General features: G+C 41.4%; 1 protein-coding gene across 8 annotated transcripts in view; it reads right to left on the reverse strand.

Annotated features, from left to right (window-relative positions):
- The window catches only part of BCAS3 (BCAS3, microtubule associated cell migration factor), a 592,226-nt gene that overhangs the window by 554,635 nt on the left and 20,161 nt on the right, over positions 1 to 17,430 (reverse strand). For all 8 annotated transcript variants that reach the window (XM_005693141.3, XM_005693143.3, XM_005693140.3 and 5 more), the window contains exon 5: positions 2,995 to 3,101. In XM_005693141.3, the coding sequence (XP_005693198.1) occupies positions 2,995 to 3,101 (107 nt within the window). The remainder of the gene's footprint in view (positions 1 to 2,994; positions 3,102 to 17,430) is intronic.

Below are 17,430 nucleotides of genomic sequence, written 5' to 3' on the forward strand. Positions count from 1 at the left end.
TCTATAAAGGATGAACATACGAAGGTACATCATAACCGTTTACACTGAAAACTAACACTAAGCTGCCCTACCACTTGCATGGCACATCTTCTGCTACCACAGAGAGGAAACAGAGCCCTTAGATAGTGGGCTTTGAACATGAAGTCAGACAGAACTGGGTTCGCATTCCAATTCCTCCTCTTTTAAGTAGTGTGACCTTACCACCTATAAAATAGGATAACTTCTCCCTCACAGTATACAACTCATGAGACAATGTGTATAAAAAGCTCTCTGAACACAGTAAGAGCTCCATCAGTGCAACAGAAGGAGCTTATTTTTTCCAAACTGCCTCCTAATTCTTGAACCAGTCCTCATGGGGGCTATACTACTACAACAGTAACAACTGACAGTCAATGAAAATTTCACAAAGAAAAGATTATTTAGTTCTTTCAAAATACAATCTGGGCATAAGAATTACTTTAAAGAAGTAATTAAAATTACTCAGAAGACCTTTAAGTTACTCAGAGCTAGACATAAGTCAACTATTAAAAGCGATTATAACCAAATTATAACCAAACCAAGTGGGCAGCCTGAGTACCACCAAAGGAATGTGCTCAATCTGGTCAACACCCCTAATCCCACAAGGCCCAACCCTGTTTAAGCTCGAGCTTCCTCTTTGCCTTCAACTCTGTCAACAAACAGTAAAGAATCAAAATGGTGGTGACCGAAATGGGAAGGGAATCCAAGAAAGAAGATATATATACATTTATATACATATAGCTGATTCATTCTGCTGTGCAGTAGAGACTAACACAGCATTATAAAGCAATTATACTCCAATCACTCAATCACTAAAAACTAAAATTTAGTCTCCATTAGTCAAAATATAGTCTCCATTAATAAGAAAAGGTTACATTTACAAAATCCTCTCCTCTGAACACAATCTAGAATTATTTCTCTTGTTAGGAAAAAGCAAACAAACAAAACACCGTTACATTTTAGGTCCTGTGTCTATGCCTTTGGCATGATACTTCAATTACAAACAATATTGCAAAGTCTTGAAAAAATGTCAACCTCATATCCCCAAAGGCAAAAAAACGAGTTCACTCAATCCATGACATACAAACAGGATTCTTCTATCTCTGCAAAATAAAACCAATCTTTAAGAAATATAAAGCCTCAAATCCTAAACATTTAATAATATATGTAATTATTATAAGATTAGTGCATATATGTCTGTGTGTGTGTTAGTAGCTCAGTTGTATCCGACTCTTTGCAACCCCATGGACTAAACAGCCTGCCAGGCTCCTCCGTCCATGGATTTCTCCAAGCAAGCATACAGGAGTGGGTTGCCATTCCCTTCTCCAAGGGATCTTCCCAACCCAGGGATCAAACCTGGGTCTCCTGCATTACAGGCAGATTTTTACCAACTGAATCACCAGGGAAGCCCCCTATTAAGATTAGAGGGAACTATAACATGATTTACAGAATATAAGAATAAATAATATTTTTACTTAAAATGTTTAAGAATTATGAAGATCAATATATTCATTATTCAATAATCCTTAAGCCAAATTCTGTACTCAAGAACATCTAGCATTTCATTAAATTTGAGGCAATATATATTTGCTTATAAATCTTCTAGGAAGTAACCATAAGAACTCAAAAAAACCGACAAGGGAAGAAAAAAAATTCTAGTTGAACCACCCATGCAAAATAGGCTTCAAACAATGTAGTAAATCCATTTATTAAAGGCACAAATATTGGCCCCAGGTCTCCAACTCCAAAAAAAAAAAAAACTACACAATAGATGTCCCACCTGCCAACTAGGCCTTCCACCCCAATCTACAAGAGAGACATGATACCTAGGCCATGCCAAACACCAGAATATAACTAAGTATAAGCCAAAGTATGTAGTCCCAACTACACTTCACCGAGCTGTGATCCCACCAAGCCTCTTCCTCTTCTAGTACATTTACTTCTGGTCATCCCAGAGAAGCTCATGAAGGACTGAAGATGGAAACTGGGACCACTGCTAGGCAATTTAAAACATTTATCGAAACTGTGATTTATCCTAAACTGATACACAGACACAAAATGACCTTAGTTCAAGCTCATGTATACATCATTTCTAATATCAGAAAAGGCGAAGGGAGGGTGCACTCAAGTGTTTCCAATAATTGGAAACAAGTTATGGAAATTAAGGAAAGTCCAAATAAGAGCATTATATGTGGCTTTATATCTCATAGAGAAGCTCTTGGAATACTAATTCATAAGTAAAAAATAGCAAAGTACAGACAGTTGTATAGTATGTTCCCTTCTGTTAAGGAAGGGCAGGGTGGGAGAAATATATATGTTCTTATTTGCCAAAAAAAATCAGGATACATAAGAAACTAGAAATCCTAGGGAACTAGAAACTACTCAAGATAAAGGAAACTGAGGAAAACAGTGGTAGGGAGTTTTGTTACCCACTTACACCTCTTGAATTTTGTACCATGTGGATGTTTTAACTGACTCAAAACATTTTTTTTAATAATCGCTAATTTTTTTAAGCCTTCTATAAGCTTCTTTGTTGTTGTTTAATCACTAAGTCGTGTCTAACTCTGCAATTCCACAGACTGTAGCGTGCCACGCTCCTCTGTCCAAGGGATTTTCCAGGCAAGATCCCCCGGAGGAGGTTGCCATTTCCTTTTGCAGGGCTTAGCCTCTTTACTCTTTTGTAAAAATTTCAGGAAAAGAGAACAATAATACCTACTTCGTAGGGTTACCATGATGAGACGTGAGATCTTCCATGTAAAGTGATCCCCACAATCGCTGGCCTACTTTACAAACCATTACCGCATGGTTCAGTTCCCACTTGCCCTTTACTCCTTGGGCCTCCTATGGGGTTCCACACAAAGCAGTCTCTGAACAACTGCTTGCAAAATAAATGGAGGAGTCCTTAGAGAAAATATGGTCACCAGCTAGCATGCTGCAAAGTTTTCTATTTCACGGAGTCAGCATCTTCATACTTACAGGGATGCTCCAGACCTGCATTCCATCACTGTAGCCAATCATAATCAGCAAAGGCGGCTCATTTCCCGTGCTATGAATTTCATGAAATTCCAGATTTCTTGATGTATCTGCATTAGAATTAAATAACAGAAGACGAAATTTAAGACACAATCAATCAACAAAAACGACACTCCTTTAATGCATAATGACTGCTTCAATTATTTTGCAATAAAAAGTTCAGAAGTTTTGGGACTTCCCTGGTGGTCCAGTGGTTAACAATCTGTGCTGCAATGCAGGAGACACGGGTTCAATCCCTGGTCAGGGACCTAAGATCCCACATTCTACGGGGGCAATCAAGCCTGAGCACCACAACTACTGAGGCCAAGCACCACAAGTAGAGAGTCCGACGCAATGAAAGGCCCCACAGGACGCAATGAAGATCCCGGGTGCCACAACTAAGATCTGACCCAACCAAATAGTTTCTTTAAAAATTAAGAAGTTTTGGAAAACATTTAAAGGAAAGTGAAAAGAAAGCTAAAATCACAAAACTAGTAGTTTTTTTTTGTTTGTCATTGTTTCATTGCTAAGTCGTTTCTGACTCTTTTGTGACCCCTCATGACATTGTGCAGGAGACAGGGATCAAGACCATCCCCATGGAAAAGAAATGCAAAAAAGCAAAATGGCTGTCTGAGGAGACCTTACAAATAGCTGTGAAAAGAAGAGAAACGAAAAGCCAAGGAGAAAAGGAAAGATATAAGCATCTGAATGCAGAGTTCCAAAGAATAGCAAGAAGAGATATGAAAGGATTTCTCAGCAATCAATGTAAAGAAATAGAGGAAAAGAACAGAATGGGAAAGACTAGAGATCTCTTCAAGAAAATTAGAGATACCAAGGGAACATTTCATGCAAAGATGGGCTCGATAAAGGACAGAAATGGTATGGACCTAACAGAAGCAGAAGATATTAAGAAGAGGTGGCAAGAATACACAGAAGAACTGTACAAAAGAGGGCTTCACGACCAAGATAATCACGATGGTGTGATCATTCACCTATGACCAGACACCCTGGAATGTGAAGTCAAGTGGGCCTTAGAAAGCATCACTACGAACAAAGCTAGTGGAGGAGATAGAATTCCAGTAGAGCTATTTCAAATCCTGAAAGATGATGGTATGAAAGTGCTGCACTCAATATGCCAGCAAATTTGGAAAACTCAGCAGTGGCCACAGGACTCGAAAAGGTCAGTTTTCATTCCAATTCCAAAGAAAGGCAAAGAATGCTCAAACTACCGCACAACTGGACTCATCTCCCACGCTAGTAAAGTTAATGCTCAAAATTCTCCAAGCCAGGCTTCAGCAATACATGAACCATGAACTTCCAGATGTTCAAGCTGGTTTTAGAAAAGGCAGAGGAACCAGAGATCAAATTGCCAACATCCGCTGGATCATGGAAAAAGCAAAAGAGTTCCAGGAAAACATCTATTTCTGCTTTATTGACTATGCCAAAGCCTTTGACTGTGTGGATCACAAGAAACTGTGGAAAATTCTTCAAGAGATGGGAATACCAGACCACCTGACCTGCCTCTTGAGAAACCTGTATGCAGGTCAGGAATCAACAATTAGAACTGGACATGGAACAACAGACTGGTTCCAAATAGGAAAAGGAGTATGTCAAGGCTGTATATTGTCACCCTGCTTATTTAACTTCTGTGCAGAGTCCATCATGAGAAACGCTGGGCTGGAAGAAACACAAGCTGGAATCAAGATTGCTGGGAGAGATATCAATAACTTCAGATATGCTGATGACACCACCCTTATGGCAGAATGTGAAGAAGAACTAAAAAGCCTCTTGATGAAAGTGAAAGAGGAGAGCGAAAAAGTTGGCTTAAAGCTCAACATTGAGAAAACGAAGATCATGGCATCTGGTTCCATCACTTCATGGCAAATAGATGGGGAAAAAGTGGAAACAGTATCAGACTTTATTTTGGCGGGCTCCAAAATCACTGCAGACGGTGATTGCAGCCATGAGATTAAAACATGCTTACTCCTTGGAAGGAAAGTTATGACCAACCTAGATAGCATATTTAAAGGCAGAGACATTACTTTGCCAACAAAGGTCCATCTAGGCAAGGCTATGGTTTTTCCAGGGGTCATGTATGGATGTGAGACTTGGAGTGTAAAGAAAGATGAGCACCGAAGAATTGATGCTCTTGAACTGTGGTGTTGGAGAAGACTCTTGAGAGTCCCTTGGACTGCAAGGAGATCCAACCAGTCCATTCCAAAGGAGATCAGTCCTGGGTGTTCTCTGGAAGGAATGATGCTAAAGCTGAAACTCCAATACTTTGGCCACCTCATGCGAAGAGTTGACTCATTGGAAAAGACTCTGATGCTGGGAGGGATTGGGGGCAAGAGGAGAAGGGGACGACAGAGGATGATATGGCTGGATGGCATCACTGACTCGGTGGATGTGAGTTTGAGTGAACTCTGGGATTTGGTGATGGACAGGGAGGCCTGGCGTGCTGCAATTCACGGGGTCGCAAAGAGTCGGACACAACTGAGCGACTGAACTGAACTGAACTGGGCTATTGTGCAGCCAGCCAGGATCTTCTGTCTATAGGATTTTCCAGGCAGGAATACTGGAGTGGGCTGCCATTTCCTTCTCCAGGGGATCTCCTGGATCAGAGACAGAACCAGCATCTCCAATACCAGCAGGCAGATTCTTTACCACTGAGCCACCAGGGAACAGTACCTATAATTAGCACAGTTCAGTTCAGTTGCTCAGTCATGTCTGACTCTTTGTGGCCCCATGAATCGTAGCACGCCAGGCCTCCCTGTCCATCACCAACTCCCAGAGTTCACGCAGACTCGCGTTCATCGAGTAAGTGATGTCATCCAGCCACCCCATCCTCAGTCGTCCCCTTCTTCTCCTGCCCCCAATCCCTCCCAGCATCAGAGTCTTTTCCAATGAGTCAACTCTTCGCATGAGGTGGCCAAAGTACTGTAGTTTCAGCTTTAGCATCATTCTTTCCAAACAAATCCCAGGGCTGATTTCCTTTAGGATGGACTGGTTGGATCTCCTTGCAGTCCAAGGGACTCTCAAGAGTCTTCTCCAACACCACAGTTCAAAAGCATCAATTCTTCGGCGCTCAGCCTTCTTCATAGTCCAACTCTCACATGCATACATGAGCACTGGAAAAACCATAGCCTTGACTAGATGGACCTTTGTTGGCAAAGTCATGTCTCTGCTTTTTAATATGCTATCTAGGTTGGTCATAACTTTTCTTCCAAGGAGTAAGTGTCTTTTGATTTCATGGCTGCAATCACCATCTGCAGTGATTTTGGAGCCCCAAAAAATAAAGTCTGACACTGTTTCCACTGTTTCCCCATCTATTTCCCAGGAAGTGATGGGACCAGATGCCATGATCTTCGTTTTCTCAATGTTGAGCTTTAAGCCAACTTTTTCGCTCTCCTCTTTCACTTTCATCAAGAGGCTTTTTAGTTCTTCTTCACATTCTGCCATAAGGGTGGTGTCATCAGCATATCTGAAGTTATTGATATTTCTCCCGGCAATCTTGATTCCAGCTTGTGTTTCTTCCAGCCCAGCGTTTCTCATGATGGACTCTGCACAGAAGTTAAATAAACAGGGTGACAATATACAGCCTTGACATACTCCTTTTCCTATTTGGAACCAGTCTGTTGTTCCATGTCCAGTTCTAATTGTTGATTCCTGACCTGCATACAGGTTTCTCAAGAGGCAGGTCAGGTGGTCTGGTATTCCCATCTCTTTCAGAATTTCCCACAGTTTCTTGTGATCCACACAGTCAAAGGCTTTGGCATAGTCAATAAAGCAGAAATAGATGTTTTTCTGGAACTCTCTTCCTTTTTTGATGATCTAGTGGATGTTGGCAATTTGATCTCTGGTTCCTCTGCCTTTTCTAAAACCAGCTTGAACATCAGGAAGTTCACAGTTCACATATTGTTGAAGCCTGGCTTGGAGAATTTTGAGCATTACTTTACTAGCGCGTGAGATGAGTGCAATTGTGCAGTAGTTTGAGCATTCTTTGGCACTGCCTTTCTGTAGGATTGGAATGAAAACTGACCTTTACCAGTCCTGTGGCCACTGCTGAGTTTTCCAAATTTGCTGGTATACTGAGTGCAGCACTTTCACACCATCATCTTTCAGGATTTGAAAGAGCTCTACTAGAATTCCATCACCTTTACTGGCTTTGTTCGTAGTGATGCTTTCTAAGGCCCACTTGACTTCACATTCCAACATGTCTGGCTCTAGATGAGTGAAAACACCATCGTGATTATCTGGGTCGTGAAGATCTTTTTTGTACAGTTCTTCTGTGTATTCCTGCCATCTCTTCTTAATATCTTCTGCTTCTGTTAGGTCCATACCATTTCTGTCCTTTATCGAGCCCATCTTTGCATGAAATGTTCCCTTGGTATCTCTAATTTTCTTGAAGAGAGCTCTAGTCTTTCCTGTTGTGTTCTTTTCCTCTATTTCTTTGCATTGATTGCTGAAGAAGGCTTTCTTATCTCTTCTTGCTATTCTTTGGAACTCTGCATTCAGATGCTTATATCTTTCCTTTTCTCCTTGGCTTTTCGCTTCTCTTCTTTTCACAGCTATTTGTAAGGCTTCCCCAGAGAGCCATTTTGCTTTTTTGCATTTCTTTTCCATGGGGATGGTCTTGATCCCTGTCTCCTGTACAATGTCACGAACCTCATTCCATAGTTCATCAGGCACTCTATCTCTCAGATTTAGGCCCTTAAATCTATTTCTCACTTCCACTGTATAATCATAAGGGATTTGAGTCATAGCAGTTTTCCCTGCTTTCTTCAATTTAAGTCTGAATTTGGTAATAAGGAGTTCATGATCTGAGCCACAGTCAGCTCCTGGTCTTGTTTTTGTTGACTGTATAGAGCTTCTCCATCTTTGGCTGCAAAGAATATAATCAGTCTGATTACGATGTTGACCATCTGGTAATGTCCATGTGTAGAGTCTTCTCTTGTGTTGTTTGAAGAGGGTGTTTGCTATGACCAATGCATTTTATTGGCAAAACTCTATTAGTCTTTGCCCTGCTTCATTCCACATTCCAAGGCCAAATTTGCCTGTTACTCCAGGTGTTTCTTGACTTCCTACTTTTGCATTCCTGTTCCCTATAATGAAAAGGACATCTTTTTTGGGTGTTAGTTCTAAAAGGTCTTGTAGGTCTTCATAGAACCATTCAATTTCAGCTTCTTCAGTGTTACCGGTTGGGGCATAGGCTTGGATAACTGTGATATTGAATGGTTTGCCTTGGAGACGAACAGAGATCATTCTGTCTTTTTTGAGATTGCATCCAAGTACTGCATTTCGGACTCTTTTGTTGACCATGATGGCAACTCCATTTCTTCTGAGGGATTCCTGCCCGCAGTAGTAGATATAATGGTCATCTGAGTTAAATTCACCCATTCCAGTCCATTTTAGTTCGCTGATTCCTAGAATGTCGACGTCACTCTTGCCATCTCCTGTTTGACCACTTCCAATTTGCCTTGACTCATGGACCTGACATTCCAGGTTCCTATGCAATACTGCTCTTTGCAGCATCAGACCTTGTTTCTATCACCAGTCACATCCACAGCTGGGTACTGTTTTTGCTTTGGCTCCATCCCTTCATTCTTTCCGGAGTTATTTCTCCACTGACCTCCAGTAGCATATTGGGCACCTACTGACCTGGGGAGTACCTCTTTCAGTATCCCATCATTTTGCCTTTTCATACTGTTCATGGGGTTCTCAAGGCAAGAATACTGAAGTGGTTTGCCATTCCCTTCTCCAGTGGACCACATTCTGTCAGACCTCTCCACCATGACCCGCCCGTCTTGGGTTGCCCTGGGGCGGCGACCGGGAGGAACAACCTTACACCCAAGGAGTAGTGGCTGCCCAGGCGCAGGAGGGCCTAGAAGGGCCATCCCACATTGAAGGTCAGGAACGGTGGCGGGGGGAGATACCCCCTCATCCAAGGTAAGGAGCAGCGGCTATGCTTCGCTGGAGCAGCCGTGAAGAGATACACCATGCCCAAGGTAAGAGAAACCCAAGTAAGATGGTAGGTGTTGCAAGGGGGCATCAGAGGGCAGACACAGTGAAACCATACTCACAGAAATCTAGTCAATCTAATCACACTAGGACCACAGCCTTGTCTAATTAGCACAAGTAGGTTTTAAAAGCCAAACTCTGTCAGAAGGGTACCAGTAGCAAGTATCACTCCATCTCACATGAAGAGGAGACTACAGAGCCTGGCAGAGTGACAGCAGTGCCCAGGGGAAACACTAGCGCCAGGTGAAGGACAGCGGAGCAGCGCCCGCAGAGGCAGACAGCATGAGCTGTGTGGGTTCACAAGTTGTATCTGGACACTCTGAGGAACAACAGGCAGAGGATAAGGAAAAGTAAGACGCAAGATGGGGAGCAGTGGGGGAACTTCTCCGGAGGTCCAGTGGTGAAGATTCTGTGCTCTCAATGCAAGGGGCAAGGGCTGGATGCCCAGTCAGGGAACTAAGATCCCACGTGCTACATGGTAGGGCCAGAAAAAGATGGAGTAAAGGTCTCTGCAAAGAGCTAGAGGGTTTGTGTAAATTGGCACAAGAAGCACTGTGCCAGTATGATTACTCTTGTCATAAAATCATGCTACATTAAAAAAATTTTTTTCTAATTAAGAAATTTTTTAAAATAAAAATCAAACTCTCACTAGATACCCAGGAAATACTAATATCAAGAACACAACCACCTATAAAGGCAAATCAAAGTAAAATATTTAGCAAAATTAACTAAATACAAATATGATGTGTAACCATCTAGAATTCTAATATGTATAAATTTAGCAATGGAAGAAAAATTATGTTCCTTTACTTACAGGGGATAGTAGATCCTGACACATCTGAACGCACTGGACATACAGTTCACAATAAAAGAATTATGTGTACTTTTCTAATCAACTTTTCCAGTTCACATCAGTGAATATTAAGCATTTATCATCAGTACTATACACTATATCTTTACTGAACAGAACTATTACACCTCAAAAATCACTCATCAAGCCTTTTCTTCTCAGATCACAACCTTATCTTCCAGTAAGTTTGCTCAACTATTTGCTTTGTGATTTGCTCTCTGACTTCATTAAGACCTCCAATCCACTGAAACCCTGCCTTCTCCCTACTCTTCAGGCCTCTCATATATTTACTCTCCTCCAGCCTTAACAGTCTTTGATCAGGCATCTCAGTAACTTCTGCCGGTCATCTACATTCTCTCATCCCTTTGTGTGGGATCTCTGCATGGCACCCAACCAGCAAAACCTCAATGTTAGATGAGTCGAACCAGTCCACTACCCTAGTATATTCCATGGCAACCAAGTACCACCAGAGAAAATCACACAATGAGACATAATTGTCACCCACTATAAATTATCTCCACATACCTCAACAGAGCCTTCAAAACTGCACAACAAATGTACTCAATTTTCTGAAACTTCTACAATTTCAATGACTTTCTTAAACTGTTCTTCAAGCCCTGACTCCACCCAATCTCTCCTTACTCAGCAGATAATGTGTCTCATATACCACACAAGGAATCTAGAAACTTTCTGTTGCCAAAGACCTACATGCATCTGTACCACTCACTCTCTCCTCACTCCACTCTATGACACACAATTCTCTTTCCTTTTGTCTAAAGTAAATCACTCTGCAAGGGGGAAGGGGAGGGTGGGATGAACTACATTAGGACTCTTTGCGACCCCACAGACTATACACAAACAGTCCATGGAATTCTCCAGGCCAGAATCCTGGAGTGGGTAGCCTTGCCCTTCTCCAAGGGATCTTCCCAACCCCGGGATGGAACCCAGGTCTTCTGCATTGCAAGCGGATCCTTTACCAGCTGAGCCACAAGTGAAGCCCATAAATACATTACCATGTGTAAAACAGCTAGTGGAAACCTGCAGTATACCACAGGGAGCTCAGCTGGGTTTTGCCCTGGATGGGTGGGCTGGTGGAGAGAGGGGAGGTGTGGGCAGGAAGTCCAAGAGGGAGGGGACACATGTAGACATATAGCTAATTCACTGTGTTATACAGCGGAAACTAATGCAACACTGCAAAGCAGTTATACTCCAGTAGTTCTTAAAGTGAGACACCTCCAGTCTGACGAAGAGACAGATGTATAAGCTGATGATTCTAAAACAGCATGAAAAAGGCAACAATAAATGTAGGTGCTAGGGCAGAGATGACTAACATCATGGAGAAATGATAAAGCCGGAGTACCAAGAGAGACTCCATAGAGCCTCAATGACCTACGGTTTTGAAGGATGAATAGAACTTCTCTAAACCAACAAAAATAAAGTAAATCACCCTGCTTTAAATCCTATTCTCTCTCACCTTCTCAGGGCTCTTTTTCTAACCCTTCTTTTCCTGTATCTCCCATTCCTTCCACGTCTTGTATACTCCCAATGAGTATTTAAACATGCTAAAGTGTCTATCTTTTAAAATGTTTCAAATAAATCAATACCAGCTAATTTTAGATATAAATGACAAAGCTAAAATTAACAAAACACTAGAGGAACACTGTAGAAATGTATTTTCATGATTATGGTACAGGGAAAATACTTCACAACAGGACACAAAAAACTCCTAGTATAAAAAACCAGCAAATTCTACTACATTAAATTTGTTACATTAAAATGGAGAATTTCTGTTTCTCATGAGCCACCCTGACCAGGAGAGTGAAAAGCCAAGCCAGAGCCTGGGAGAAGAGACAATTAAAACCCCACAAGGATTTGTCTAATTCACATACATACATACATATAGTTGCTAAGTAATGTACAAATTAAAAATCAATATGAAAAAGGTAGGTCATTAGAAAAATAGGCAGGAGACATGAAAAACACTTCAAAAATAGGATATTCAAATCAATCATCAGTGAACATGAAAAGTGGCTCAACCTCATTTGTAATCAAGGAAGTGTTAATTAAAACCACAATGACAAAACCAAGAGTTGGCAGGATATGGAGTGAAGAGGCTGCTTATTTAGTGCTAGTAAATGTAAATCAGTATAACCACTTGGGAAACAGACTATATACACTCAGGTTGAAGATCCCATGCCCTTTGACCAAGTAGTTCCACTCTAGGTATAAACTCATTAGAAGCCTCAGCACAGATACACCAAGAGACAAGCATGCTTACCACAATATTACTGCAATCAAGTAATTACAGCTGGAATCAACCCCAAGTCCATGTAGAGGAGAAAGGACAAGCACAGTGGTACACAGATACAATGTACAATACAACACAACTCAGCACAGGAAAAAAACGACCTACTATCATATACCATAATATGGATGAACCTCACAGACATAATAAGCAAAAGAAGCCAGACACAAAAGCCTATATATGGAACGATTCTCTATATGAAATTCAGAATCACTAGGCAATTAGGTAGCAACATTCTATTTTCTACCTTAGTTATGGCTCCACAGATTTACGATGTGTAAAAATTCCGTGATCCATACTTTTGTGCTATTTATCATGATATATTTGCACAATAAATAAGGTGGGTTTGTTTTTATATTTTTGGTTGCTCCAGGCAGCATGTGCAAATCTTAGTTCCCTGAATAGGGATCAAACTTACAACCCCTGCAAAGGAACCCTGGAATCTTAACCCACCAGGGACCACCAGGCAAGTCCCTAAATAAGGGTTTTTTTAAATCATAAACCAGGAATATCCCTGTCCCTTTATTTGACTTCACTATTTCCCCTTTCTAGGAGCTGAACTCTTTGTTTATAACTGCCATCTGTTTCTCATCTCTCATTCACCCCAACCTATTCCACAATGTGTTTCTGCCCCAACACTCCTCCCAGGTGACTTTTACTATGGTCATCCGTAACCTCCAAGTTGTTGAATCCAATATATGTTTTTTAAGAACATCTTGTTAAGATTATTCAGCAGCTATAACCAATGCTAACCATATTCTCCGTTGGCTCATACTTTTCTAACTTCTCTTGAAATATCCGAGTTACTCAAAGCGAATTCCTAAACTCACTTTTCTTCTTACGCTAACCCTCCCTAAGTGACCGCATTCCAACCATTGCTTCAGTTACTCTCTGCTAGTGACTTCCTCCATATGGGTTTTGGATGTCTCAACAGAAGATCAAATTCCACTTAAAGATCAGGATTTCCTCCCCAAACATGATGTTCCAGGGTTTCCTATTTTGGGGAACAGCATGCTTATCTATCCAGATAGCAAAATCAGGAACCGCCTTCTTCCTTCCCTCCAGCGATGAATCTATGAGCAAGCTTCCTAAATAGCTCTCCGCTTACACCACCACCACCTCTGTCTACAACATCTATTGCAAAAGCCTGAGTGACTTTCTGCCTCCACCACTGACCACCAAACTCTGTATTAGAGTCAGAGTGATCTTTTCAAAATACACATATTGGGGAATTCCCTGGCAGTCCAGTAATTAGGATTCTGTACTCACTGCCATCGGCCCACAGTTCGATCCCTGGCTGGGGAACTAAAATCCCATAAGCTAAGAGGCACAGCTGAAAAAAAAAAAAAAACCAAAAATGGCATACCTACTCACTTCTATCCTCTACATTAGTGACTTCCCATCACCCAAATATAAAGATCAAAATCTTGAACACCGCTCATAACCAGTAATTTTTTCTTCCTATTTTTTGGCTACAAGGCATAGCATGGGGGATCTTAGTTCTTCAACCAGATATCCAATCCATGCCCCCTGCAGTGGAAGCACAATGTCTTAAACTCTGGACCATCAGGGAAGTCCCAGTTATTTTTTATGCTGATTTTCCTTTGATGGGAATTCACTAGCATAAAATTAATAGCACATGATTCTATATTTAGCAAAATTCAGAATCATAAGCTTATTTAACCTAAGGGCATAATTAATTCTCTTTCATTATTGTTTAGTCACTCAGTCTTAAGCAAGCAATGCAAAGAAATAAAGGAAAAGCAACACAATGGGAAAGACTAGAGATCTCAAGAAAATTAGAGATACCAAGGGAACATTTCTTGCAAAGATGGGCAAAGTAAAGGACAGAAACAGTATGGACCTAACAGAAGCAGAAGAGATTAAGAAGTGGCAAGAATACACGGAAGAACTTTTAAAAAAAGTCTTAATGATCGGGATAACCACGATGGTTTGGTCACTCACCTACAGCCAAACGTCCTGGAACATGAAATCATTGGGTTTAGGAAGCATTACTACAAACAAAGCTAGTGGAGGTGATGGAATTCCAGCTGAGTTATTTCAAATCCTAAAAGATGATGCTCTTAAAGTGTTGCACTCAATATGGCAGCAAATTTGGAAAACTCAGTAGGGGCCACAAGACTGGAAAAGGTCAGCTTTCTTTCCAGTCCCAAAGAAGGGCAATACCAAAGAATGTTCAAGCTACCCTACAATGTTACTCATTTCACATGCTAGCAAGGTAATGCTGAAAATCCTTCAAACTAGGCTTCAACACTACATGAATCGAGAACTTCCAGATGTACAAACTGGATTTAGAATAGGCAGAGGAACCAGAGATCAAATTGTCAACATCCACAGGACGACAGAGAAAGAAATGGAATTCCAGGAAAAACATCTACTTCTCCTTCACTGACTACACTAAAGCCTCTTATTGTGTAGGTCACAACAAACTGAGAGATGGGATACCAGACCAACTGACCTGCCTCCTGAGAAGCCTGTATGCAGGTCAAGAAACAACAGTTAGAACTGGACATGGAACAACGGACTGGTTCAACCTTGGAAAAGGAGTACAACAAGGCTGTATATTGTCACTCTGCTTATTTAATTTATACACAGAGTACATCATGGGAAATGCAGAGCTGGATGAAACTCAAGCTGAAATCAAGATAGCCGGGAGAAATATCAGTAACCTCAGATATGCAGATGATACTACCCTAATGGCAGAAAGCAAAGAGGAACTAAAGAGCCTCTTGAAGAACGTGAAAGAGTAGAGAGAAAATGCGGGCTTAAAATTCAACATTTAAAAGATGATCATAGCATCCAGTTCCATCACTTCATAGCAAATAGATGGGGAAACAATGGAAACAGTAACAGACTATTTTCTTGGGCTTCAAAATCGCTGTGAACAGTGGCTGCAACCATGAAATTAAAAGACACTTGCTCCTTGGAAGGAAAGCTATGACAAACTTAGTGTATTATAAAGCAGAGAAATTACTTTGCCAACAACAGTCCACTAGTCAAAGCTATCGTTTTTTCAGTAGTCATGAAAAGATCTGAGAGTTGGACCATAAAGAAGGCTGAGCACCAAAGAACCGAGGTGTTGGAGAAGACTTCTGCGTCTCCTGGACAGTTAGGAGATCAAACCAGTCAATCCCAAAGGAAATCAACCCTGAATATCCATCAGAAGGACTGATGTTGAAGCTGAAGCTCCAATACTCTGGCCATCTGATGCGAAGAGCCGACTCACTGGAAAAGACCCTGATGCTGGGACAGACTGAGGGCAAGAGGAGAAGAGGGTGACAGAGGATGAAACGGTTGGATGGTATCACTGACTCAATGGACATGAGTTTGAGCAAACTCCCGGAGATAGTGAAGGACAGGGAAGCCTGGCGTGCTGCAGTCCATGGGATCACAAAGAGTCGGACACGACTGAGTGACTGAACAACAACAAAGTCACTCAGTCGTGTCCGACTCTCTGTGACCCCACGGCCTGTAGCCTGCCAGCCTCCTCTGTCCAAGGGATTTCCCAGGCAAGAATACTAGAGTGGGCTACTATTTCCTTCTCCAGGAGATCTTCCCAACCCAGGGACTGTACCTGCATCTCCTACACTACATGCAGACTCTTTACCACTGAGCCACGGGGGAAGCCCAATTCTCTTTACATCTAACATTTAAATGTTCTTTTATAATATGCCATTGCTTTGTTTATACATTATCTAATCTGATGCACAAAAATCCTGTTTTATATGTAGAGCAGGAGCTGATTTCATTTTATCACTGACAAGAACAAGTTCAGGGAATCCCCTGGTTGTACAGTGGTTAGGACCCTGTGCTCTCACTGCTGGGGGCCCAGGTTCATTGCCTAGTCAGGGAACTAACATCCCACAAGCCATGTGGTGTGGCCTAAAAGAAAAAAACTTAAAAAGAACAGGGGAGTTTCCCAATGCAGAGATCAAACCCAGGTCTCCCACATTGTGGGCGGATTCTTTACCAGCTGAGCGTGGATCTTGAACCAGGGCCTCCTGCATTGCAGGCAGATTCTTTACCAACTGAGCTATCAGGGAAGCCCTGCCACCCAGAAACAAAGAACAAGGTGGGTACAATTTACTCAAAGCTGAAGAGCAATCTCAGGATTCTCGATCTCAGTCATCTTTGTACCACAGCTACCACCTTGATCACAGGTTGTCCACTTTTAGAAGGGCTCAAATGCCACATATAAAACCCTGACGTCATTATACAAAAATCTCCTTTATCTTACTTTAGGTTCTGCTTAGTCACTTGTGCTATTTTTCTTTCTCTGGATGGTGGGAGAGCAGACTTCATTACTTTTAAGTGAAGCTCTTAATTTTGTAAAAATTTTAGGTTATTCTTCAGAACTATTACAGCTTTAAGTAATCCTTATTCTTTGACTTTATATCTTATATCATACCATCACTGGTTATTCTATAACTGCTCTTTAACTTTTTCACTGGTTTCTTTTTTCTCCCCCAAAATATGGACTTTACAGTTTTTCCTATACACATTTGTAGCATTTCCTCTGCGGTTTTAGATAACTACATTTTCCTTTGATTCACTCATCCTTCAACAACATGTCTATCTTCACTGAGAACACAGTTGTGGCTGCCAAGGAGGAGGGAGGTAGAGGAGAGAAGGATTGGGAGTTTGGCATTAGCAGATGAAAATTATTATATATAGGATGGATAAACAACAAGGTCCTGCTGTACAGCACAGGGAACTATATTCGATATCCTGTGATAAACCATCATGGAAAAGAAGATGAAAAAGAATGTATAGATATGTATAACAATCACTTTGCTATACAGAAGAAATTAACACAACACTAAATCAACTATATGTCAATAAATTTTTTTTACAGTCTATCTTATTTGTTAACCTCACCTATTAGCACACTCAGTATACTCTCTCTCCTTGGAAAAATGTTTGCACTTGGGAGGAGGAGAGGGGGATCCTGGATTTTCTGCTCACCTCAGAAATCAAGGTGTAAGCGAAATTAAATCTTTCCTCCCAAACCAGCTTCTTCTGTATTTCACATGTATGTTGATAGAAGCAATATTCTACCAACACCCAGTCTAAAAACTGGAAATTCACTTTTAGTAGATGCTGACAGGTGAATGAGGGGCTTCCCAGGTGGCACAACGATGAAGATTCTGCCTGCCAATGCAGGAGGCGCAGGTGGTGTGCGTTCAATCACTGGGTCGGAAGATCC

This window comes from Capra hircus, chromosome 19 (assembly GCF_001704415.2).
Source record: "Capra hircus breed San Clemente chromosome 19, ASM170441v1, whole genome shotgun sequence".
In the NCBI taxonomy this organism is placed as follows: Eukaryota; Metazoa; Chordata; class Mammalia; order Artiodactyla; family Bovidae; genus Capra; species Capra hircus.